The sequence below is a fragment of the Chiloscyllium plagiosum genome, unplaced genomic scaffold (genome assembly GCF_037043375.1).
Source record: "Chiloscyllium plagiosum isolate Xiang-an unplaced genomic scaffold, Cpla_swu_hap1 HiC_scaffold_33, whole genome shotgun sequence".
Lineage (NCBI taxonomy): Eukaryota > Metazoa > Chordata > Chondrichthyes > Orectolobiformes > Hemiscylliidae > Chiloscyllium > Chiloscyllium plagiosum.
In genome coordinates, this window is record NW_028270171.1 from 6160539 (window position 1) to 6185520 (window position 24982).

Below are 24982 nucleotides of genomic sequence, written 5' to 3' on the forward strand. Positions count from 1 at the left end.
GGGGCGAAGGGAGGGATGGGGAGGGGCGAAGGGAGGGATGGGGAGGGGCGAAGGGAGGGATGGGGAGGGGCGAAGGGAGGGATGGGGAGGGGCGAAGGGAGGGATGGGGAGGGGCGAAGGGAGGGATGGGGAGGGGCGAAGGGAGGGATGGGGAGGGGCGAAGGGAGGGATGGGGAGGGGCGAAGGGAGGGATGGGGAGGGGCGAAGGGAGGGATGGGGAGGGGCGAAGGGAGGGATGGGGAGGGGCGAAGGGAGGGATGGGGAGGGGCGAAGGGAGGGATGGGGAGGGGCGAAGGGAGGGATGGGGAGGGGCGAAGGGAGGGATGGGGAGGGGCGAAGGGAGGGATGGGGAGGGGCGAAGGGAGGGATGGGGAGGGGCGAAGGGAGGGAGGAGGGGGGGCGAAGGGAGGGAGGAGGGGGGGCGAAGGGAGGGAGGAGGGGGGGCGAAGGGAGGGAGGAGGGGGGGGCGAAGGGAGGGAGGAGGGGGGGGCGAAGGGAGGGAGGAGGGGGGGGCGAAGGGAGGGAGGAGGGGGGGGCGAAGGGAGGGAGGAGGGGGGGCGAAGGGAGGGAGGAGGGGGGGCGAAGGGAGGGAGGAGGGGGGGGGCGAAGGGAGGGAGGAGGGGGGGGGCGAAGGGAGGGAGGAGGGGGGGGCGAAGGGAGGGAGGAGGGGGGGCGAAGGGAGGGAGGAGGGGGGGCGAAGGGAGGGAGGAGGGGGGGCGAAAGGAGGGAGGAGGGGGGGCGAAAGGAGGGAGGAGGGGGGGCGAAAGGAGGGAGGAGGGGGGGCGAAAGGAGGGAGGAGGGGGGGCGAAGGGAGGGAGGAGGGGGGGGCGAAGGGAGGGAGGAGGGGGGGCGAAGGGAGGGGGGGTGAAGGGAGGGGGGGGCGAAGGGAGGGAGGAGGGGGGGCGAAGGGAGGGAGGAGGGGGGGCGAAGGGAGGGAGGAGGGGGGGTGCGAAGGGAGGGATGAGGGGAGTGCGAAGGGAGGGATGGGGGGGTGCGAAGGGAGGGATGGGGGGTGCGAAGGGAGGGATTGGGGGGTGCGAAGGGAGGGATGAGGGGGGTGCGAAGGGAGGGATGAAGGGGGTGCGAAGGGAGGGATGAAGGGGGTGCGAAGGGAGGGATGGGGGGGTGCGAAGGGAGGGATGGGGGGGGTGCGAAGGGAGGGATGAGGGGGGTGCGAAGGGAGGCATGTGGGGGGTGCGAAGGGAGGGATGAGGGGACGAAGGGAGGGATAAGAGGAGGGGGGCTCAAAGGGGAGGGCGAAGGGGAGATGGGTCGGGGGGGGACCCGAAGGGGAAGGGGGTTCAGGGAGGATGGGGGCGGAAGGGGATGGGGAGACAGCAGTGGAAGTGGGGGAAATGGGGAGAGAGGAAGGAGGAGGGAAAGTTGGGGGAAGTTGGAGGAACATGGAAAGCGGGAGAAAAGAGGGGGAGAGAGGGAGGAAGGGGAGTGAGACAGGAACGGAGAAATCAATGAAGCTTTTTCTTGTCCCTTTCACTAAACATGAAAACAGTTTTCAAGAGTTGGATGTTGATGCTTTGCAGAATTGTCACTTGTTGATGGAAGAAACACCTGGACCAATGAATGAACCCAACTTTCCTGTTCATGGGTAAAGTTGCCACTGTCCTAGGGGACCATTAGAGAGAGACAAGTGGTAGTGGTTTAACGTGAAGTCACCATGGCTCAGGTGATGGACGGGTTGAGAAGATGGGACCTTCGTGGTAATCTCTGCTGGTGTGGGAATTGAACCCATGCTATTGCTGTCACCACATTGCAAACCAGCCATCCATGGCATCTGACCCCTACTGTACTTATACTGGAGCTGAAATGGAAACTCCACTCTAGGTAAGTCGATAGAAGAATGTCAATGTGTGAAGGATGAGGACTGGGCACAGCATTAACCGTGTGGAAGTTGTGGATTGCGAGCATTAAAACTTTGAAACAAAAACTCTGAACTAATCTTGAAAAGATGAAGGAAATCATTTAGAGAATCCATGACAAGTTAAAGTGTCTGTGACTTGTACAATGCCTGTGGACTGGATGCACTGGTTTGATGTGCTATGTAGCACTGCTGCCTCACAGAAACCAGAGATCTGGGTTCAATTCCCGCCTCAAATGACTGTCTGTGTGGAGTTTGCACATTCGCCCTATGTCTGTGTGGGTTTCCTCCAGGTGCTCCAGTTTCCTCCCACAATCCAAAGATGTGCAGGTTAGGTGAATTGGCCATGCTAAATTGCCCATAATGTTAGGTGAAGGAGTAAATGTAGGGGAATGGGTCTGGGTGGGTTGCGCTTCAGCGGGTCGGTGATGGACTTGTTGGGTCGAAGGGCCTGCTTCCACACTGTAAGTAATCTAATCTAATCTAATCTAAACTTACCCAAGGATGCTCCGGTGTAAAGGAATACCAGCCGAGAAGGAGCGTTGATGTACCCTGAGGCAGGTCTTTAAAGGTTCCAGTAGTGGGCTCCAGAATCTTTCAACTAACTGAGGGGAAAAAAGTAAATCCACATCTAATTATGAGAGTGCACTATTTAAAAAAACAAATAGAATAGGCATTCAACCTTCCAAACCTCCAAGTCCAAGGGACTAACTGTCTTTCCAATCAATCGCTCTCGATGCAATTCTAACAAAATAGCTGACAACGTTTGCAAATAGCTTAGCAGCAAGAGGGACAAAATAAATTAAAGCTTATGTGCTGATGAATTGGAATCAGAGTACAGTCAGTGATAATCAATGTGGCCACCTAACTTTATCACACAGCTCTGCTCCCTTGAGCTTTGAACAATCCAGAGTTAAATTTCAACCATGAGCTGGCCATGACAACATGGAGAGAGAGACTGGACGTCGGGAGGTGAAGGGTAAATGAGACAATGGCAGTGAAACGACAATAGAATGAAGAGGACAGAGACAGTTGGGAGAACTGGACAATATATGAAAGCTTTGCAGGAGCCCTATTATCTGCTATCAGCTGGAACAAATGTATGGAGGAGTGTCGGCATAGGAGGAGGGGTGCTCCTTCCCTCCAGAATAGGCACTGCCTTGTTCTTGACTCACTCTTAAAATTGACACATGAACAGCATTAATGCAAAAGATGGGAAGCAAAGCTAACTCACCTCAGTCTGAACTTGCTGCAAGGATGGGGTTGGTCCACACAGCAGGCACACCTCTACTCCAGGGACCAGCTGAAAGGTCAATAGCCTGTGGGGTACCTGGAATAAGAGAGTTGAAGGTGAGATCTGTGTGTGTGGCTGTGTTTGTGTTTTAACTGCATAATTCTGACCTCTAGAACACCAGCTCAATAATACCAGTGACCATCGCTGACTAACAAAGCAAAGTAGCAAACAGAAAATTCGTAGAAAAACACAAAATTAATGAAAGCACACACCTGTCCCCAATGGAGAGGGAAATTAAAAGGTTCAGGTTAACAACTTTTCAACAGACATCACCCGACCTGATGAATATTACCAGCTGTTTGCTTTTTGTTTTGTTTCAGATTTCCAGTACTTCTGGTATTCTGTTGGCTCTTTGGCAACTATTTTTATTTGAACTAAATCAAAGGGAAGACCTATACTGACAATATGGTGAAAGAGGTTCTATAATTAGTTTCAGTTTTGAAACAAGAAGTACAAACACAGGAACATAAATGGGAGCAGATGTAGGCCATTCAGCCCCTTCAGCCTGCTTGCCCATTCAATAAGATCACGGCTAACATTTGGCTTCAGCTCCACTCCCTACCTTCTCCCTCAATGATCAAAACGCTTTCCATCTCAGTCTTGAATGCATTCAATCACTGAACTTGAACAGCTCTCTGGGGTAGAGAATTTCAAAGTTAAAAACCCTCAGAATGAAAGCTTTATCCTCATCCCAGTTCGCAATGGTCAGGCCCTTTTGATTCCTAATTCTAAAATCTCCAAACAACAAAGCATCGACTTTGTTACATTCTCACAGACCTCTATAGACTTCAATGAGGTTCATCTCTCAGTTTTCCAAGTTCTAGACAGGTCATGCCTATTCTGTTCAATCAACTCCTAGTGCCCTGTCTTGCGAGGTCAGATAGATGTTTGAGAAAAACATTTCGGCTTCATGACAGATGCCTCCACTGTTAAGCAACCAGCCAGCATCTACCACTGAGGCTCTCCCCTGAAGGATACCCATCGAGGTGAAATGCTGGTGGGATGGTGATTAGTACAGACCTGGACGGCAACAAACGATAACACCTTTGTGATAGAACGTCAGAAAAACTAAAGCACAATGTGAAATGATTAACCACGATTGTATCATCTTATAAAGCAAGTGAAGGGGAGCTTTGGAATGGTAGTGTCACTGGCTCTAAGACAGAAGGTTCAAGTCCCACCTGCTCCAGAGGCATATCTGAACAATTGATTATAAATATACCATATAAACCATATCTTGCAAGGCATCTCCTCCTTTAATAGAGATATTATAACATTGAAAACTGAGGCAACCCAGACAGGTTTACATTGCTGAAAAGTTGGCAGTGCAAACAGATAGTGATTCAATCCCCTGTGAAACAGAACAAAAACGAAAGCTCCTCATGAAAACTGCAAGCTTTTTGAAAGAATAAACGAATGTTAACAAGTAGAAGCTTGTCTTAATTTATGCCAACTGAGGTGATCTCAGCCAAGGGGCAAAAGGAGGCAAACGACAACTGATCATACAAGCTTAGCTAGTGTCTGGATGCCCGATTGCTACCAAATGATTCCTCACTGCAAAGTGAAAATGTATTTTACTTTATAAGTTAATTTGTGGGTGACACTGACAAGGCTTGTTCCTCGTGGTTCTGAGTTCAGTCAGCCTGTTAGCCTTCCACGTGGGGATGGCATATGACAATAGATTTCCGGGGAAGATCACCATCTCCAACTCCCTTCCAAGTGCACACTGTCCTGAATTGGAAAATAATGGCTGCTCCTTCAGAATGGCTGGCTCAAAATCCTAGAACTTGTTCCTTAACATCACAATACGCATACCCATTATGTACGCCCACCACATAGATGCAATGGTTCAAGAAAGTGGCTCACTGCCCCTTTCTGGAGGGCATCCAGTGACAGGAAATAAATGCCAGACTAGCCAGTGAAATCTGCATCCTGTGAAAGGATGAAAAAACACATTTTGCAATGCAGGATTGTTAAATCCAATGTCATCCCATACAGAAAGAGCATCCTTTATGGTAAAAGATGCTGGCTGAAATATGATATAGGAATTATAAAATTATAAAAGGTTTTAGCAAATTGTACATAGCGCTGTAAGTAGCTTTCCATTTAAACTTGTCACAGAGTTGAGCAAATTCCTCCAAAAACAAAGCGTGCTGGAGATCATTTAACTTGGGGCAGTGTTTGTAGAGGAATAAGACAGTGTTATTTTCTGGGTCTGTAGATTGTGAAGGAGCAAAAATGGCCTTTAGTACAGTGATATGTACTTCTTGTCAGATGTGGGAGTTTAAAGAGAGTTTAAGGGTTACTTTGGATTATGTCTGCGATAAATGCTGTTGGTTGCAAATCTTATCAGATTGAATGGATTGGTTGGAGAGACAGAAGCAATGAGAAATTTGCAACAGCAACAGTATGTGATGGATGGCAGTTATAGGAAGGGGGGAAAGTCTTAGATACAGTCACGTAGATGGGTTAACTTCAGGAAAGGTAAGAGAGGTAGGCAGCTAGTGCAGGAGCCTTCTGTGGCTATACCCATTTCAAACAAGTATGCTGTTGTGGAAAATGTAGGGGGTGATGGATTCTCAGGGGAACGTAGCATGAACAGCCAAGTTTCTGGTATTGAGGCTGGCTCGAATGCAATGAGGGGTACATCAGGTTCCAAGAGATCAATTGTGTTAGGGTACTCTATAGTCTGAGGTACAGACATGTTCCTGTGGCCAGCAGCGAAAAATCAGAATCGCTTCCCTGGTGCCAGGACCAAGGATGTCTCAGAGAGGGTGCACAATGTTCTCACGGGGGAGCGGGGCCAGCAAGAAGTCATTGTTCAGACTGGAACCAACAATATAGGAAGGGAAAAGGTTGAGATTCTGAAGAGAGATTACAGAGAGTTAGGCAGGAATTTAAAAAGGAGGTCCTAAGGGTAGTAATATCTGAATTACTCCCGGTGCTACGAACTAGTGAGGGCAGGAATAGGAGGATAGAGCAGATGAATGCATGGCTGAGGAGCTGGTGTATGGGAGAAGGAATAACATTTTTGGACCATTGGAATCTCTTTTGGGCTGGAAGTGATCTGTACAAGAAGGACGGATTGCACCTAAATTGGAAGGGGACTAATATACTGGCAGGAAGATTTGCTAGAGCTGCTTGGGAGGATTTAAACTAGTAAGGTGGGGGGCACCCAGGGAGATAGTGAGGAAAGAGATCAATCTGAGATTGGTACAGTTGAGAACAGAAGCGAGTCAAACAGTCAAGGCAGGCAGGGACAAGGTACGACTAATAAATTAAACTGCATTTATTTCAATGCAAGGAGCCTAACAGGGAAGGCAGCTGAATGCAGCACATGGTTAGGAACATGGGACTGGGCTATCATATCAATTACAGAAACGTGACTCAAGGATGGGCAGAATTGGCAGGTTAATGTTCCAGGATACAAATGCTACAGGAAGGATAGAAAGGGAGGAAAGAGAGGAGGGTGACTGGCGTTTTTGATAAGTGATAGCACTACAGCTGTGCTGAGGGAGGATATTCCTGGAAATACATCCAGGGAAGTTATTTAGGTGGAACTGAGAAATAAAAAAGGAATGATCACCTTATTGGGATTGTATTATAGACACCACAATAGTCAGAGGGAAATTGAGAAACAAACTTGTAAGGAGATCTCAGCTATCTGTAAGAATAATAGGATGGTTATGGTAGGGGATTTTAACTTTCTGAACATAGACTGGGACTGCCACCGTGTTAAGGGTTTAGATGGAGAGGAATTTCTTAAGTGTGTACAAGAAAATTTTCTGATTCAGTATGTGGATGTACCTACAAGAGAAGATGCAAAACTTTACCTCCTCTTGGGAAATAAGGCAGGGTAGGTGACTGAGGTGTCAGTGAGGGAGCACTTTGAGGCCAGCGAACATAATTCTATTAGATTTAAAATAGTGATGGAAAAGGATAGACCAGATCTAAAAGTTGAAGTTCTAAATTGGAGAAAAGCCAATTTTGACTGTATTAGGCAAGAACTTTTGAAAGCGGAGTGGGGGCAGATGTTTGCAGGTAAAGAAACGGCTGAAAAATGGGAAGCCTTCAGAAATGAGATGACAAGAATTCAGAGAAAGTATATTCCTGTTAGGGTGAAAGGAAAGACTGGTAGGTATAGGATAGGGAATGCTGGATGACTAAAGAAATTGAGGGTTTGGTTAAGAAAAAGAAGGAAGCATATGTGAGGTATAGACAGGCTAGATCGAGTGCATCCTTAGAAGAGTATAAAGGAAGTAGGAGTATACTTAAGAGGGAAATCAGGAGGACAAAAAAGGGACATGAAACAGCTTTGACAAATAGAGTTGAGGAGAATCCAAAGGGTTTTTACAAATGCAATAAGGACAAAAGAGTAACTGGGGAGAGAATGGGGCCTGTCAAAGATCAGCAAGGCGGCCTTTGTGTGGAGTTGCAGAAAATGGGGGAGATACTAAACAAGTATTTTGCATCCGTATTTACTGTGGAAAAGGATATGGAAGATATAGGAAGTTATGAAATAGATGGTGACACCTTGCAAAATGTCCATATTACAGAGGAGGAAGTGTTGGATGTCTTGAAACGCATAAAGGTGAATAAATCCCCAGGGTAGGCAAGACCTTTGAAAGCTGATTGGAGGTAGATGTTCACAGGTAAAGGGATGGCTGGAAAATGGGAAGCCTTCAGAAATGAGATAACGAGAATTCAGAGAAAGTATATTCCTGTTAGGGTGAAAGGAAAGTATATTTCTGTTAGGGTGGTAGGTATAGGATAGGGAATGCTGGACGACTAATGAGGGTTTGGTTAAGAAAAAGAAGGAAGTATATGTCAGGATAGATCGAGTGAATCCTTAGAAGAGTATAAAGGAAGCAGGAGTATACTTAAGAGGGAAATCAGGAGGGCAAAAAAGGGACATGAAATAGCTTTGGCTAATAGAGTTAAGGAGAATCCAAAGGGTTTTTACAAATACATTAAAGGACAAAAGAGTAACTAGGGAGAGAATAGGGCCCGTCAAAGATCAGCAAGGCGGCCTTTGTGTGGAGCCGCAGAAAATGGGGAAAGTGAGTATTTTGCATCAGTATTTACTGTGGAAAAGGATATAGACTGTAGGGAAATAGATGGTGACATCTTGCAAAATGTCTATATTACAAAGGAGGAAGTGCTGGATGTCTTGAAAAGCATAAAAATGGATGAATCCCCAGGGCCTGATCAGATGTACCCTAGAACTCTGTGGGAAGCTAGAGAAGTGATTGCTGGACCTCTTACTGGGATATTTGTATCATCGATAGTCACAGGTGAGGTGCTGGAAGACTGGTGGTTGGCTAACATGGTGCCACTGTTTAAGAAAGGTAGTAAGGTCAAGCCAGGGAACTATAGACCAGTGAGCCTGACGTAGGTGGTGGGCAGATTGTTGGAGGGAATCCTGAGGGACAGGATGTACATGTATTTGGAAAGGCAAGGACTGATTAGGGATAGTCAACATGGCTTTGTGCATGGGAAATCATGTCTCACAAACTTGATTGAGTTTTTTTGAAGAAGTAACAAAGAGGATTGATGGTGGCAGAGCAGTAGATGTAATCTTTATGGACTTCAGTAAGGCGTTCGACAAGGTTCCCCATGGGAGACCGATAAGCAAGGTTAGATTTCATGGAATACAGCGAGAACTGGCCATTTGGATACAGAATTGGCACAAAGGTAGAAGACAGAGGGTGGTGGTGGAGGGTTGTTTTTCAGACTGGAGGCCTGTGACCAGTGGAATGCCACAAGGATTGGTGCTGGGTCGTCTATTTTTTGTCATTTACATAAATGATTTGGATGCGAGCATAAGAAGTATAGTTAGTAAATTCACAGATGACACCAAAATTGGAGGTGTAGTGGACAGCGAAGAAGGTTACCTCAGATTACAACAGGATCTTGATCAGATGGGCCAGTGGGCTGAGAAGTGGCAGATGGAGTTTAATTCAGATAAATGTGAGGTGTGCATTTTGGGAAAGCAAATCTTAGCAGGACTTATACACTTAATGGTAAGGTCCTCGGAAGTATTGCTGAACAAAGAGACCTTGGAATGCAGGTTCATAGCTCCTTGAAAGTGGAGTCACAGGTAGATAGGATAGTGAAGGCGGCCTTTGGTATGCTTTCTTTTATTGATCAGAGTGTTGAGTACAGGATTTGGGAGATCATGTTGCAGCTGTACAGGACATTGGTTAGGCCGCTATTGGAATATTGTGTGCAATTCTGGTCTCCTTCCTATCAGAAAGATGTTGTGAAACTTGAAAAGATTCAGAAAAGATTTACAAGGATGTTGCTAGGGTTGGAGGATTTGAGCTATAGGGAGAGGCTGAACAGGCTTGGGTTTTTTTCCCTGGAGTGTCGGAAGCTGAGGGGTGACCTTATAGAGGTTTATAAAATTATGAGGGGCATGGATAGGATAAATAGACAAAGTCTTTTCCCTGGGTTTGGGGAGTCCAGAACTAGAGGGCATAGGTTTGGTGAGAGAGGAAAGATATAAAAGGGACCTAAGGGGCAACTTTTTCATGCAGAGGGTGGTACGTGTATGGAATGAGCTACCAGAGGAAGTGGTGGAGGCTGGTACAATTGCAACATTTAAAAGGCATCTGGATGAGTATATGAATAGGAAAGGTTTTGGAGGGATATGGGCCAGGTGCTGGCAGGTGGGACTAGATTGGGTTGGGATAACTGGTCTGCATGAACGGGTTGGACCAAAGGGTCTGTTTCCATGCTGTACATCTCTATGATTCTATCACAGCAGGTCAGGCAGCAAGCATGGAGAGCAAGCAAGCTAATGTTTCAAGTCTAGATGACTCTTCATCAGAGCTTGCTATCTTTCCATGGACACTGTCTGAGTGGCTGCGATCTCCACCACTGTTTGTTTTCGGTACAGATTCCAGCACCTGCAGTAATTTGCTCCTCCGTTCAGCAAATTCCACTGCCTGTTGTCAAAACCTAACTCTATTTATTGCAATGGGAAATGTTGACATACCAATTTGCAATAGTGCACATTGACAGTAAAATGTTACAAAACGCTGGGACAACTGAAGTAAAGTTTCATGGGCAGAGAGTACCAACCCAACACGCAGTTGGTTACTTACCGTAGGGCTGCCGTGAGGCAGGTAGATGGGGTAGTCACGTGATGTGCTGGGTGCCAGGGATCCCACCAGCCATGCCAACAACATGATCTCCTGTGCTGCGAGCCGCCACCACTTCTCTGTTGCCACTACGACCTTGTCCATGACTATAAGGCACCCAAAGTTACTCTCAGAGGCTGCAGCAGCAACAAATACATCCAACGCCTCCTGAAGCAGATCAGAGGCAAGAACTGTTTTGATATTTAGAACAATGCAGTATTTGGAGAAACACTAAAAGGATTAATGGCCACCTCTATGCCACGGTCCACAGCACAAAGATGTAGCTGAGCTGAGGGTGCAGGCTGTATTTTTTCACTTTTCATTGTGGAGACCTGGTAAATTGCAATTCAAGTCACACTGAGCAGAAGACATTCCTTTGACACCTGTAAGGAACTATAGAAACTTGGGTCTCAACTCAGTTTTCTGGCGGGTTTACCTTCCATTACCCTGGCTCCCATTAAACATTAACTTCCATTTCATCTAGACAAGGAATGACACATTAAGGAATATTCTTCTCAACCTGCAGTTAAAGGACATTGCTTGATGGCTTCAGTTCAGGGGGAAGTATTTTCTCCTCATTTGACTCTGCCCGAGCAGTTGTTTTTCAATGTTGATACTACTGACTAGGAAAGCATTTATTGCAGTACATTCCAGACCCCCAACACCACCTGAGTGAAAAAGTTTTTCGCCAAGTCCCCTCTAAACCTTCTGCCTACCACTTTAAAACTTCACGTCTTGTTACTGACCATTCAACTAAGGGGAGCAGCTGCTTTCTATTCACTCTGTTCGTGCCTGTCATAATCTTATACATCTCAAAAGGGTCCCTCCTCCACCTTCTCTGCTCCAAAGAAGACCACCCAAGCTAATCCAGCCTCTCTCTATAGCTGAAATTCTCCTTCCCAGGCAACATCCTGGTGAAAAAAACAAATGAACTGCAGATGCTGGAAATATGAAACAAAAACAGAAATTGCTGGAAAAATTAAGCAGGTGGAAAGGAGTCAGAGTTAACATTTCAGGTCCAGTGTCAAGATTAGAGTGGTGCTGGAAAAGCACAGCAGGTCAGGCAGCATCTGAGGAGCAGGAAAATCAACGTTTTGGGCAAAAGCATTTCCTGATGAAGAGCTTTTGCCCGAAACATCAATTTTCCTGCTCCTCAGATGCTGCATGACCTGCTGTGCTTTTCCAGCACCACTCTAATCTTGGCTCTGATTTCCAGCATCTGCAGTACCCACTTTCGCCTATTTCAGGTCCAGTGACCTTTCTTCCTAGTGAATCTCCATTACACCATCTCCTGTGTAATCACATCCTTCCTGCAGTGCACAGACTAGAACACCACACAGTTCTCCAGCTATGACCTGCCCAAAGTTCTGTACAGCTCCAACATAACCTCCCAGCTCTTATAATCTATGCCACAACTGATAAAGACATCCCATATGACTTTTTAACTACTCTATTAACCTGCCTCGCTACCTTCAGGGATCTGTGATCAAGCATCCCAACATCCCTCTGTTCCAGAGGTTCCTAGAGTCCTGCCATTTAGGACTGTTGTTCGGACAGTGCACGTAGAGCTTTATTCTGCATTTAACTCCTGCAGTAGCTGAGCTGGGAGTAATTAAGGCTAGCAATAAGCCACAAAGAGCAGTCAATCAAGGTCCACTCTCCACGTCATGGGGATACAGTGGCATAGTGATAACATCAGTGGGTCAGCAACCCAGACAATCAGACATGGATCATCTGGAAACATGGGTTCAAATCCCAGCAGGGGCAGCTGGTGGAATTTGCATTTAATATGTAAAATCTGGAACTAAATATTAATCTCAGTGATCATAACCGTGAAACTATCAATTGTCATAAAAACCCATCTGCTTCAGTAATGTCCTTTAGGGAAGGACATCTGTCATCCTTACCTGAATAGATCTATATGTGACTCCAGCCCCACAGTAATTTGGATGACTCAACTGCTTTCTCAAATGGCAAGCTAGTGAGTTCAAAGGTGATTAGGAATGTGTAAAAAATGTATTTGGACAAATGCCATGGAAGATTTTTGTTTTAAATGAGTTTCATCTGTGCTTCCACCTATACTCACTTCTTAAAAAGTGCTTTAAGAAATGCTGTGCAAATAATATGTTAGAAATTTGAATTATGTATGACCTTTTCAATCAGAATCATCAAGGTGATTCCCCATTCCCTGCCGTTTTGTCCTTCATGAAACGAGCAAGCACGGTCTGTAAGACTCCCCTGCCATCACTGACCTGCAGTATGTCAGTGTGTGGAGACACCACACAATCCACACACTGGGTCAGGTCCCCCATCCAATCTGAGGCAGCCAGGAAACTGTCAATCAGCTTGTAGCAGGCCTAGGAAAACAGCAAGAGAATTCTCAGCTCCGATGCATAACAAAAGGAACCCAACCAAAATAGTTATCACCAACATGAGCAAGGATACCAATAACGTATAACCAAACATCACAGGAATCAAGTATCAGAAGTATTAAGTTTAAACTACACTCCCTTCAGGTACTCTTCCTGACAGACCAATTAGCTTCCTTCAATTTACCCAGAAATTGTATTACAGTGATCTGACTGGACTGTCAGAACTACGTGGCCTATTACAACTCCAACTGAGAATCACGTACTGTTGGTGGGTTCCTGTGGAGGAGTGGTAGTGTGTCTACCTCTGATGGGGCTCAACTCCCAAAAGCTCCAGTGGTGTCTCATAATATGTCTGAGCAAGTTGATTAGAAAATCTCTCTCATGCTCTTGATGTACCGCTAGTCATCCTCCTTCTCGGTGAGAGCCACTCAAGGATTATGATCAGGAGCTGGAATCTTGGTCAACGCATAAGCAACAGTGTGATAAATGACTAGTTTAGCAAGACTGGCTGAGGGGCAATAGTTTGTTAGGACATCAGGCAGAATCTCTTGCTCTGCCTTGAAAGAGTGTCGTGGGATCTTCTACATCCGCTCAGGATGGCATATGGATATGTAGTTTACCAAGAGTATCAGTCTGCATTTTGCAGTCAGGTCTCTAAAGTAGGCTTTGTACCCACCACCTTCCAACTCCCATGGAAATCTGGTTAAAAACCAAACAACATCATTCCACAGTCTCACTCACCCGCAGTTCCCGCTTCATTCGCTCCACGTTTTTAAGGTTCACCAGATCATCCAAACCAATTACCAGCACCTTCCAAAATCAGAAATAAAAAGTTAAGTTCTACCAAAGCCAGTAACAGATTCCAGTCTGACAGGGATTCTCTGTATAAATACAGCTGAGACTGTAGAATAACGAGTTACTCGTCCTTTGACTCCCCAAAGCCTGTCTACCATTTACAGACATATGTCAGGAATGTGGTGAAATACTCCCCACTTGCCTGGATGGGTGCAGCTCCAATAATACTCAAGAAGCTTGGCACCATACAGGACAAAGCTGGCTGCTTGATTGGCAGCACCTCCACTACTTTAACATACATTCTTCCCTCTGCCACCAAACATACAGCAGCAGTGAGTGCCAACTACAAGATATACTGCAACCTGGCGACCTCTATTATCTAGAAGGACAAGGCCAGCAAGTGAAAGGGAGCACCACTACCTGCAAGTTACCCTCCAAGTCAAACACCATCTTGATTTGGAAATATATTGCCATTCCTTCAGTATATTAGGTCAAAATTGCAGAACAATGCAAGGCTGAGGTAAGCAGGTTTTTATTCAGTAAGGGAATCGAGGGAAAAAGCAGGAGATGGAATTGTGAATGATCAGATCAGCCATGACTTTACTGAATACAGACACAGACTCAGTTGCCTGAATGGCTTGCTTTTGCTCTTACTAATTATGATTATGGTCTAATTTCCTCTCGAACAGCACATAATGGATTTAAAGTGACAGCTCATCATCACCTTCACCAAGGCAACAAGAAATAGAATCACATATTCACAGAATTCCTACAGTGCAGAAACAGGCCATTTGGCCCATCGACTCTGCACCAATCCCCCCACCCCAAAAGAACATCCCACCCAGAGCAACCAACACACCCCACCCCATCCCCGTACCCAACATGGATTTTTTCCATCGTGGCTAACCCTACCTAACCCGCACACCCCTGGACTATACAGAGCAATTTTCTTTTGCATGGCCAATCCACTTAACCTCCTCATCTTTGGACTACAGGAGGAAACTGATGCAGACAGGGGGAGACCATGCAAACCCAAATAGACAGTCGCCTGAGGGTGGAATCAAACCCCAGTACGTGGTGCTGAGAGGCCACCAATTGTGCCATCATGTTGCCTAAAACATTCTGCAGGAGGAGGGGTTCACTGCCAATTTCTGGATAGTTTACACTAAAACTTGGCAACTAATAGTTCTCTGGCACATCATAACATCTCTACCTGAGTCCACTTGCCAACCCCAATCGGCACCTTCCTGTCATGCAGCATGAATTCTTGTTCCTTCTTGATTTGGTATTCTTGCATCTGTCCTGATGAGTGCAAGTTGCTTTCTCAGCAACACTTGGATTCTGTTCTGCCAAGCAACCATTTAGATTAGAAGAAAACCAGAAAATGTTCCAAAAGCTCAGCTGGTCTGAAAGCATCTTTGTCGAGGAGTTAATGTTCAAGATCAATGACTTATAAGTAGAACTCTTCTGTGCAGGGATTTTGATCCAAAGTTTTCCATTTTGTTCTGTTCTCTGAAGATACTGCTTCAACAGTTGAATATTTCGGGTATTTTTTGATTTATTTTCAGATTTACACTCAGGTTGTAAGTTTGCTCGCGAGCTGGGAGATTTGCTCTCATGCCCAGTGAGAAAACTTACAACCTGATCCACAACCTGAGCTACAAATCTTCTCCAAAATGGCAATCAGATTTACAGTATTTGCAACATTTTGCTTTTTACCAGCTGCATTACGCTGTGCCTCCACGTTGTGAAGCTGAATTAGGCTACAGAGATTGGGAGGCGTGTAGCCATGGAGGGATCTGAACACGAGCATGAGAAATTCTAAACATTAAAGGAAGAACTGGGCTCAGAAATACAGTTCTTATGCGACAATCACAGCAGTCACCCACACCTCATGCTGAGCAGCCCGTACGTCAAATGTTATTTTCAGTTCAGATTTGACCTTTTATGTGTGAGCATTGTTAGTGGCATGGATCAGACCACCCTCCATGTCCAACATCTGTTACTGGCATCAAAGAAGTTGCAGGTGATTGCCAGCAGGCTGCCTTTGGCCCAAATTTGGAACAAAGACTCAGCACCTTTCATAACCTCAGCATGTTCCAGAATGCTTTACAACCAATGTGGCAATTTTTAAGGGTGGCCACTGTTGGAACATGACAGCCAACTTGCACATAGCAAGCTCCCATGAACAACAATGCAAAATAAACTGGATATATGCCCTTTCTGGGGACTGATTGAAGGTTAAATATTGGCCAAACTCCCCCTGTCTTTCTTCAAAATAATGTCAGTATTTACAAGTACTCTAGAAGGCCTACAGGGTTAAGGTTTCATCTGGAACTGCCCCAGACAACGCAGGAGGCCTCTCAGTACTCAGCCAGGAATTTTGTGTTGATATCTCCAGTGGTGCAGCTCTTGAAGCCACGACACTCTGATTTTGAAGTGACAGCACTACAGATTGAGCCACATATTGATAAGGACAGCAACAACAGCGCCATGCCTGCAGTTCCCCCATTTGCTGCACTGACCTTTCTTAGGCATCAGTGATAGTATCATTGACCATAATAAAAAGCTGGGCAGCAGGACACAAACATCTGAGAGCCTTTTCTTGACCCCTGTTGTCCATCACAGTCAATGTAAGTGTCTTTTTAAAACTGCCAATCCAAATAAGGCGTCGCCCTGTGGACTCACCATGGCACTGAAGACGTTGTCCAACAGGCGGCTAAGGTAAAGGTCACTTGCATCATCCTCAGAGGCCATGGCGATGAGTGTGATGCTGCGTAACCATGGAAACAAGCTGTTAGCACAATATGGACGATATGTCTGGCACATCTTTTGCGCAGCTATTTCTGGAGGGTTGGCTAACATGTCTCTCGAGCACAGACAGTGAGCATTACGCAAACCAAAATATAAATTCATTTTAAAATAATTTTCTATATTCTTTAAATGTCATTGTTCTTCTCTTGCCTCCTGAAGACCACAGGCCATCTGCTCTTCAGTGCTTTGTCCAAGTTTCCAATCTTCACCCTGTATGCCAATGCCATGAATGTCAGTGAGCTATTTTTGGGTCATCAACTCTTTGAGCTCAACTGACAGCTACATACTCCGCATTAGGAAATCACTGGCTAGTGGCTGGTAATGCCAACTCTGGGAAAATATCACTGAATCCCTACCTTGTAGATAGAGGCCATTAGCCCATCAAGTCTGCACTGACCCTCTGAAGAGCGTTCCACCCAGACCCAGCTCCCCCCCTTACCCTATCCCCAGAACCCCACATTTACCATGGCTAACCCACCTAGCTTGCACACCCCTGAACACTGTGGGGCAATTTAGCTTTGTCGGCTATGCAGCACTGGGTTACAAAGAGCAGACAGCTTGTGCTCTATTCAAGATTAATTTGTCATCGAGGTGGAGACAGTGGATTGAGTTGACACTCAGCAAACAATGTGGCACGATGTCAGTGGCCCCGGGTTCAATACCAGCGGGCTACTGTCCATAAGGAGTTTGCACATTCTCCCCATGTCTGTAGGGTTTTTGGCGAGTTGCTCCTGCTTCCTCCCACAGTCCAAACATTTGTAGGTTAGGTAGATTGGCCATGGTAATATGTAGGGTTAGGGGGATAAGGTATGGTGCTGGGGCTGTGTTGGATGCTCTTTGGAGTGTCTGTGTGAACTCAATGCGATGAATGAGCTCTTTCCACACTGTAGGGATTCTATGATAATTCCCTCCTACGACAGAGCTGTGGGTGTCCCGACACTATACAAACTGGAGTGGTTCAAGGTGGCAGCTCACCACCATGCTCTCAAGGGCAATTTGAGATGGACAATAAACGTTGGCCCAGCCAGCAATGCCCACATCTGTTTTAAATTAATTTTTTAAAATGAAGATACTACATAGAGGCAAATTGCTGTTACTGTTATTAGAAAGCAGGACCATTCTGGGCACTACTTAAGCATATCCAAGGAACAAGAAAACCTATAACAGCTGATGGCTAAATTTGACTGTAAATTGTTTCAATGATGCACAAAGGGGTAAACAGGAAAATCTCGTCGCTGGACTGGAGGCTTCACATCCCTTTAATGCATGGGTTGGACTTTTTAAGATGGGTTCCTGTAGCAAGAAACATTTCCTTTTCTAAACAAAAAAAAAACCCAAAGACTGCATATACTGAAAACCAGAAACAGAATCAGAAATTGCTGGAAGAACACAACAGGTCAGGCAGCATCTGTGGAGAGGAAGCAGAGTTAGTGTTTCGGGTCTAGTAACGCATCTTCAGAACCTTTTCTTTACATCCTTCAAAAAATGTCCAAGGAACACAACAGGAAAAATGTAAAGAATGTAATTGGAACCACAGGATGTTTACAGCACACAATGAGGCCAATTGGCCCATTGTGTGTGTGTGTGTGTATACCAGCTCTCTGCTCAAGCAATGATGGAAATGTGTTGCTGGAAAAGCGCAGCAGGTCAGGCAGCATCTAGGGAACAGGAGAATCGACGTTTCGGGCATTAGCCCTTCTTCAGGAATGAGGGAAGTTGGTCCAGCAGGCCAAGATAAAAGATAGGGAGGAGGGACTTGGGGGAGGGGCGTCGGAAATGTGATAGGTGGAAAGAGGTCAAGGTGAGGGTGATAGGTCAGACTGGGGTGGGGGCGGAGAGGTCGGGAAGAAGATTGCAGGTTAGGAAGGCGGTGCTGAATTTGATGGATTTGACTGAGACAGGCTGGGGGGAGGGGAAATGAGGAAACTGGTGAAATCCGAGTTCATCCCTTGTGGTTGGAGGGTTCCTAGCCGGAAGATGAGGCGTTCTTCCTCCAACCGTCGTTTCGCTGTGGTCTGACGATGGAGGAGTCCAAAGACCTGCATATCCTTGGTGGAGTGGGAGGGGGAATTGAAATGTTGAGCTACAGGGTGGTTGGGTTGGTTGGTCCGGGTGTCCCAGAGGTGTTCTCTGAAACGCTCCGCAAGTAGGCGGCCTGTCTCCCCAATATAGAGGAGGCCACATCGGGTGCAAAGGATGCAATAGATGATATGTGTGGAGGTACAGGTGAATCTGTGGCGGATATGGAAGTTTCCTTTGGGGCCTTGGAGGGAGGTGAGGGGGGAGGTGTGGGCGCAAGTCTTGCACCTCCTGCGGTTGCAGGGGAAGGTGCCGGGAGTGGAGGTTGGGTTGGTGGGGGGTGTGGATCTGACGAGGGAGTCACGGAGGGAGTGGTCTTTACGGAATGCTGATAGGGGAGGGGAGGGAAATATATCCTTGGTGGTGGGGTGCGTTTGGAGGTGGCGGAAATGGCGGCGGATGATGCGCTGTACATGGAGGTTAGTGTGCCGGGAGTGGAGGTTGGGCAACCCTCGACACACACCGATTTTCGTAATGTCCAGCAAGTTTTCATATCTGATAATTGCCCAATTCTCTTTTGAAAGCCATGATTGCATCTGCCTTCATCACATTCCAGATCTTAACCACTCACTGCACTCCCCCATCCCCCCCCATGTCACAATGCTTTTTTCACAATTCACTTTAAATCTCTCTCTTTCTTTAAATGGGAATGGTCTCTCCCCATTTACACCATCCAGAACCTTCATGATTTGGAAAACGTCCAACACATCTGCTCTCAACCTTCTCTTGTCCTATTATTCTGGGCTACAGAGCAGCTCCTTTCACATTATGAAAGGTTTATGAGGAAATTTGCGTGATCTTGAGGTACAGTGGCCATGTCCCTACCTCTGGGTCAGAAGACTTGTCTCAAGTCCCACCTGCCCAGAAGGTGAATTGGAACATGTCTGAACAGGTCAGTGAACATAATTAAGAGGAAATTGGTCATCAGCTTTTGTTTTAAATTCATTTTAAATGTAGTCTTTCATTGCATTTGTGTCTCTCACAGAGCAAAACCTGGACCTTTGTTCTGCCTTACCTGTCGTGGAAAACTCTCCAGCAGACCCTGGTGTTGTCAGTAGAGGTGCTGGTAAGAAAAATATCCTGATTACTCCCAAACATATGCACTCCATTGAGAGAGCCGATTACTGAGAAAGGAAGCTGCAAAATAAAAGAGACTTACTGAAATACAGAAAATCCATTCAGGCCTTTAAAGCTTTTCCTACCAATCTGACCCTAGTGTTTAAAATCACTGAAAGGTTTGATGGAATTGATAAGACCACATGATGTCAGAGTAGAAGTTGATCATTCAGCCTATTCTCTACCATATTACTGAGATCATTGCTGATCTGATCATCCTTAACTCCAATTTCTGCTCCCTCATAACTCTTTTCTTAATGATTAGAAGTCTGCCTGTCTCAGCCTTGAATATATTTAATGACCCAGCCTAGACAGCCCTGTGCAGTAAAGAATTCCAGATTCACCATCCTCAGAAGAAATTCCTCCTCATCTCTGTCTGAAACAGGTGACTCCTTACTCTAAGGTTATGCACTCTGGTCCTACACTCTCCCTTAAAGAGAAAGAACGTTTCTCGAGAGATAAACTATTTTCTCTGCTGGGATAGCTTGGGAAGTTCACCCTCAAAATTAGAGCTCAGCCTGTCAGGGGTGACATCAGGAAGCTCTTCTTCACACAACACACGAGTACAGCAAGTCTGAGGCTATTAACAATAGTCACAAGGCAGTGGTCTTTGAATATTTTTAAGACTAAGGTAAGACTAAGATTCTAGATAAGCAAGGGGACACGTTAAAAAGTCATTCGTGGTATTGACGGGATTGAGGAGTAGTCGAGTCAGCCGTTATCTGAGTGAATGGTCGGGCAGATTCAAGGAACTTACTCTTGCTGTTATATGTTTATATGCAAACTCTGCAGCAAAGATCTCACTGCCTGAACCCCGCCCCCCTACCACTGCCCAGCCATCATCTATATGGAGCAAGTCAGGAATCTGATGGCATACTCTCCACTTAAATGCAATACTTCAGTTCTATCAACACTCATGAAGCTCAAAACCATCTAGGACAAAGTATCCCACTTGACTGGTACTCCATCTTCCACCTTCAACATTCACTCCCTCACCACAGACAGGTGCCTCCTCAATACGCACTGCAGTAACTAACCAAGGAGGTAAAAACAATGACTGCAGATGCTGGAAACCAGATTCTGGATCAGTGGTGCTGGAAGAGCACAGCAATTCAGGCTGCATCCGAGGACAGGCAAAATCGATGTTTCGGGCAAAAGCCCTTCATCAGGAATAAAGGCAGAAAGCCTGAAGCGTGGAGAGATAAGCTAGAGGAGGGTGGGGGTGGGGAGAGAGTGGCATAGAGTCGAGTTTGTTTCAGGACATGGTTGAAGAGCTTCAGGGCTGAGGAAATGACCTGGGAGTTGCAGTGAGAGAGAGACTCCCTGAGATTCTTGTACCATGTCCTGAAACAAACTTGACTCTATGCCACTCTCTCCCCACCCCCACCCTCCTCTAGCTTATCTCTCCACGCTTCAGGCTCTCTGCCTTTATTCCTGATGAAGGGCTTTTGCCCGAAACGTCGATTTTGCCTGTCCTCGGATGCAGCCTGAATTGCTGTGCTCTTCCAGCACCACTGATCCAGTAACTAACCAAGGCTCCATTGACAGCATCTTCCAAACCTGTGACCTCTACACTTAGAAGGACAAGACAGCAGATACAAGGAGACATCATCTGCATGTTCCCTTCTAAGACATGTACTATACTGTTTTGGAACTGTTATCCCTTGTCCTTCATGGCCACTGGAGTGAAAATACTTGAACTCCCGCCTCAACAGCACAGTGGGTGTCTCTACACCACGTAGCCTACAGCAGTTCAAGACGGCAGCTCGCTACCACTTTTTCCAGGGCAATTAGGGATGGGTAATAAATGCCAGCCTAGTCAATGACACCCATATCCAAGAGAACATACATTTTTAAATAAATAACAAGATAGTGGAAATCTGAAATTCTCTCCCTAAAAACAAAAAGAGTCTTGGGACTCAATCAAAAATGTCAAAAACTGAGGTTGTTCAATTTTTGTTAGGCAAGGATATTAAGCAATACGGAGGGCTTAATGGATCTGGATCTAAGATGCAGATCAGCATTGATTAATGTCAGTGGCCATCCCATGCTGCCAACTACGGAGTAGCGTTGGGCAGTCACAATCATAGAGCTTTACAGCACAGAATCAGACTCTTTAGCCATCTCATCGATGCAATATCAGATATCCTAAATTAATCTAGTCCCATTTTCCAGCATTTGGCTCACATCCTTCTAAACTCTTCTTATTCATGTATCCATCCAGGTGCCTTAGAGAGTCGACCCCTTCATCAGCTCACTTGATTAGCAACCAATTCACTCTCACTGTTGTACACTATGGCAAAAGAGTATACTGTCTATAAGATACACTGCAGAAATTCACCAAGGCTTCTTAGACAGTACCTTCCAAACCCATGATCGCTGTCATCAAGAAGGACAAGGGCAGTAGATGCTTGGGAACACCACCAGCTACACTTTCCCTCCAAGCCACTCTCCATTCTGACTTGGAATTTTATCACCTGTCCTTCAGTGGCACTGAGGCAAGATCTAGGAACTCCCTTCCGAACAGCACTATATGTGGGCGGCACGGTGGCACAGTGGTTAGCACTGCTGCCTCACAGCGCCTGAGACCCGGGTTCAATTCCCGCCTCAGGCGACTCTGTGTAGAGTTTGCACGTTTTCCCCGTGTCTGCGTGGGTTTCCTCCGGGTGCTCCGGTTTCCTCCCACAGTCACAAAGATGTGAATTAGCTATGCTAAATTGCCCGTAGTGTTAGGTAAGGGGTAAATGTAGGGGTATGGGTGGGTGGCGGGTCAGTGTGGATTTGTTGGGCTGAAAGGCCTGTTTCCACGCTATAATGTAATCTAAAATCTAATGGACTGCAACAGTTCAAGAAAGCAGCTGACTACCATCTGTCAGGCAATAAAGACTGGCCCAGTCAGTGACACCCCATCCATTGACTGATTAAAATAAATATCTTCACTATAGAGAAGGGCATGAGCAGAAGATACAGCTGGAAACATCAATTCTTGCAAGTTCCTTGTTATTACCACTAGGAGATATAATTGATTCATCTTGCATCAAAACCCTGAGGGCTCCCTCAAAACCAGAAAGGAGGTGGCTCACCACCACCTTTCTTAGGGCAATGAGGGAAAAATATTGGTTTTGCCAGCATGCTGCTCAAAACAATTGGCCTAACATTTAATTATTGTCCCCAATTTCATCTATTAAAATGAGCAGCCAGTCACCATTAATACCAAATGGTTGGTCAGGCTTGACATATACAGCAATGAAAGTGTGCACACCACTAACAAGACCATATTACCAAGTCAGTATTCTCTTTGTACCCTTTTCTTTAATTAAATGAGTGAAGGAAACAAAAATAAATTTTCACCTGCCACCATCCTTCTTCAGGACAGTAGCATCTTCACAGTTGTTGAAAATTGCATAAAATAGTTCCTGAGTGCAAAGACATCAACGTTCCTTGTTTTTATTTTGCGTGTCTTCAGAATTCCTTGCAACAGAGAGCAGTGCATAAAGTCACCATCCTCTCAGAAAGCTAGTGGTTTAACAGGAGGGTCACGACATCTCAGGGGAGGGGGAGATGTTGAGAAGGAGAGTCCTTCGTGCTAACCTCAGCTGGTTAGTGGGAATTGAATCCATGCTGTTGGCATCACAAACCAGCCATGCAGCCAACTGCGTCAAGAATGTGTTGCTGGAAAAGCACAGCAGATCAGGCAGCATCCAAGGAGCAGGAGAATCGATGTTTCGGGCAAGAGCCCTTCGTCAGGAATGCAGCCAACTGAGCTAACCAAATCCCAAGGCTAAAGTTGTCTACTAGACCATAAGGTTGCTCTCTCATAAGACAGAGATACATGCGATGATTTACTTTGAGGGTCACTATGCCTCAGGTGAAGTTGAAACTTAAGACTATGACAGATTCTCAATCAGACAAGGAATCAAGAGTATAGGGGGAAAAATACAGGAAAATGTATGTGAGAAATTAACCATTTGAAAGGTGGAGTACGCTGGAGTGGCCAAACGGCCTTCTCCTGTCCCTATCTCTTATGCTTTATGGTCTTTATTTAAATTGCAAACAAATAAAGTTTTTTTGTTTTTTTCAAAAGAGAAGACAATGCACTGCAAAGAATGTAGCATGAGTGAGGTTACCTGCCTGCTCTCCCCCTTGCTTCTGCAGTACAGAGGGACCCCACTGCTAGTTGCCAGGCACAGAAGCTGCACAGTTGCCGCCATCTTGTGAAGCCAGACCACCCCCGACCCAATGGCTTCTCTTTCCCGAGGCACGCCGGGATACCTCATCGTCCCCTAGCAACCGCCGCCGCCGCCGCCGCCGCCGCCGCTCCCTGGCAACCGCCCGCGCATGCGCGGCCCTGCAAACATTGCTACACAGTTCCCCCTCCACTCAATGCAGTTGCGAGTGCAGTAGCTCCCTCGATGAAGACTACTACTCTAACTCACACAGATTTGAAAACGTGCAGCGATAAACGGCAATTTACAAGCAATGCAAAGAATACCAAATGATTAAGTGGCAGCATAATTGTTACTGAATTAACTGACGTATTGCCTCCTGCTGCGGAATTGTCCTTCGCAAGACCTACAATGGGAGAGGGCACCAATACAGAGTCGTAGAGATCTCAGAACAGATAAAAGCCCTTTGGCACATTGAGTCTGCGCCAGTTAAAAAACAACCACCTAATTATTCAAATCCCATTTTCCAGCACTTGGCTCACAGCTTGGATGCCTTGGCATCGTAAGTGCAAATAGGAAAACTGCATGAATTCATGTAAAACTCTGTTATCTCACTTTTTAGATTAGAATCAATCTAAACATCATGGCATAGACAGAGAATACATGGGGCTAACACCTTCAACATATTGTCTCGCTAACACCAATTGTTACAGTTAAACTGAGAATGCAACATTTAAAAAAAAGGTTTTGTGATTTACACATAAAAGAAGTGAAACTATCATGGTATTCGAACACATGAAAGACTCAATAATCAAGGTATTTTTCAATGTATAATTTCAGTTACATCACACTGTAAATTTTTGCTATAAATTCTGTCCCTTACAATTGTGTCCTCCACAATCACCTGATGAGGGAGCAGCGCTCCGAAAGCTTGTGTGCTTCCAATTAAACCTGTTGGACTATAACCTGGTGTTGTGTGATTTTAAACTTTGTCAGACATGCTGAGTTTCTCTAGAAATTTCTGATTTAATTTTCAGATCTTCAGCATCCACAGTTCTTTGTTTTATTTACTCCTTCCTGTCTATGCCCCTCATAATTGTATATACCTCGGTCATGCCCCCCACCTCAGTCTCCATGCTCCAATGAAAATAACCCAATCTATCCAATCTCTTTTCATACTTAAAGGAAATATAAAGATATTAAATAAACATTCTCCCCATCGGCAAATGTTTCCAGAATCAATATTCTCAGGAAATTCATACAAGTTTTGAAAGTCATCAAAACCTCTGCAATATAGAAAGAAGAACAACCTATTTATATATGTT

General features: G+C 45.8%; 1 protein-coding gene across 5 annotated transcripts in view; it reads right to left on the reverse strand.

The window, feature by feature from the left end:
* fuz (fuzzy planar cell polarity protein) overlaps positions 1-23717 on the reverse strand; it is a 36246-nt gene extending 12529 nt beyond the window's left edge. For 2 of the 5 annotated variants that reach the window (XM_043679529.2, XM_043679530.2), the window contains exons 1-8: positions 23619-23717; positions 19391-19512; positions 16171-16255; positions 13429-13497; positions 12568-12672; positions 10280-10483; positions 3111-3206; positions 2375-2481 (exon numbers count right to left, since the gene is read on the reverse strand). In XM_043679529.2, coding sequence (XP_043535464.1) covers positions 2375-2481; positions 3111-3206; positions 10280-10483; positions 12568-12672; positions 13429-13497; positions 16171-16255; positions 19391-19512; positions 23619-23702 — 872 coding nt within the window. In that variant the 5' untranslated portion in view covers positions 23703-23717. Of the gene's footprint in view, positions 1-2374; positions 2482-3110; positions 3207-10279; positions 10484-12567; positions 12673-13428; positions 13498-14695; positions 16082-16170; positions 16256-19390; positions 19513-23618 lie in introns of those variants that run through there. The other 3 variants (XM_087978240.1, XM_087978241.1, XM_043679532.2) reach the window with 3 other exon arrangements.
* Positions 23718-24982: the final 1265 nt, after the last annotated feature.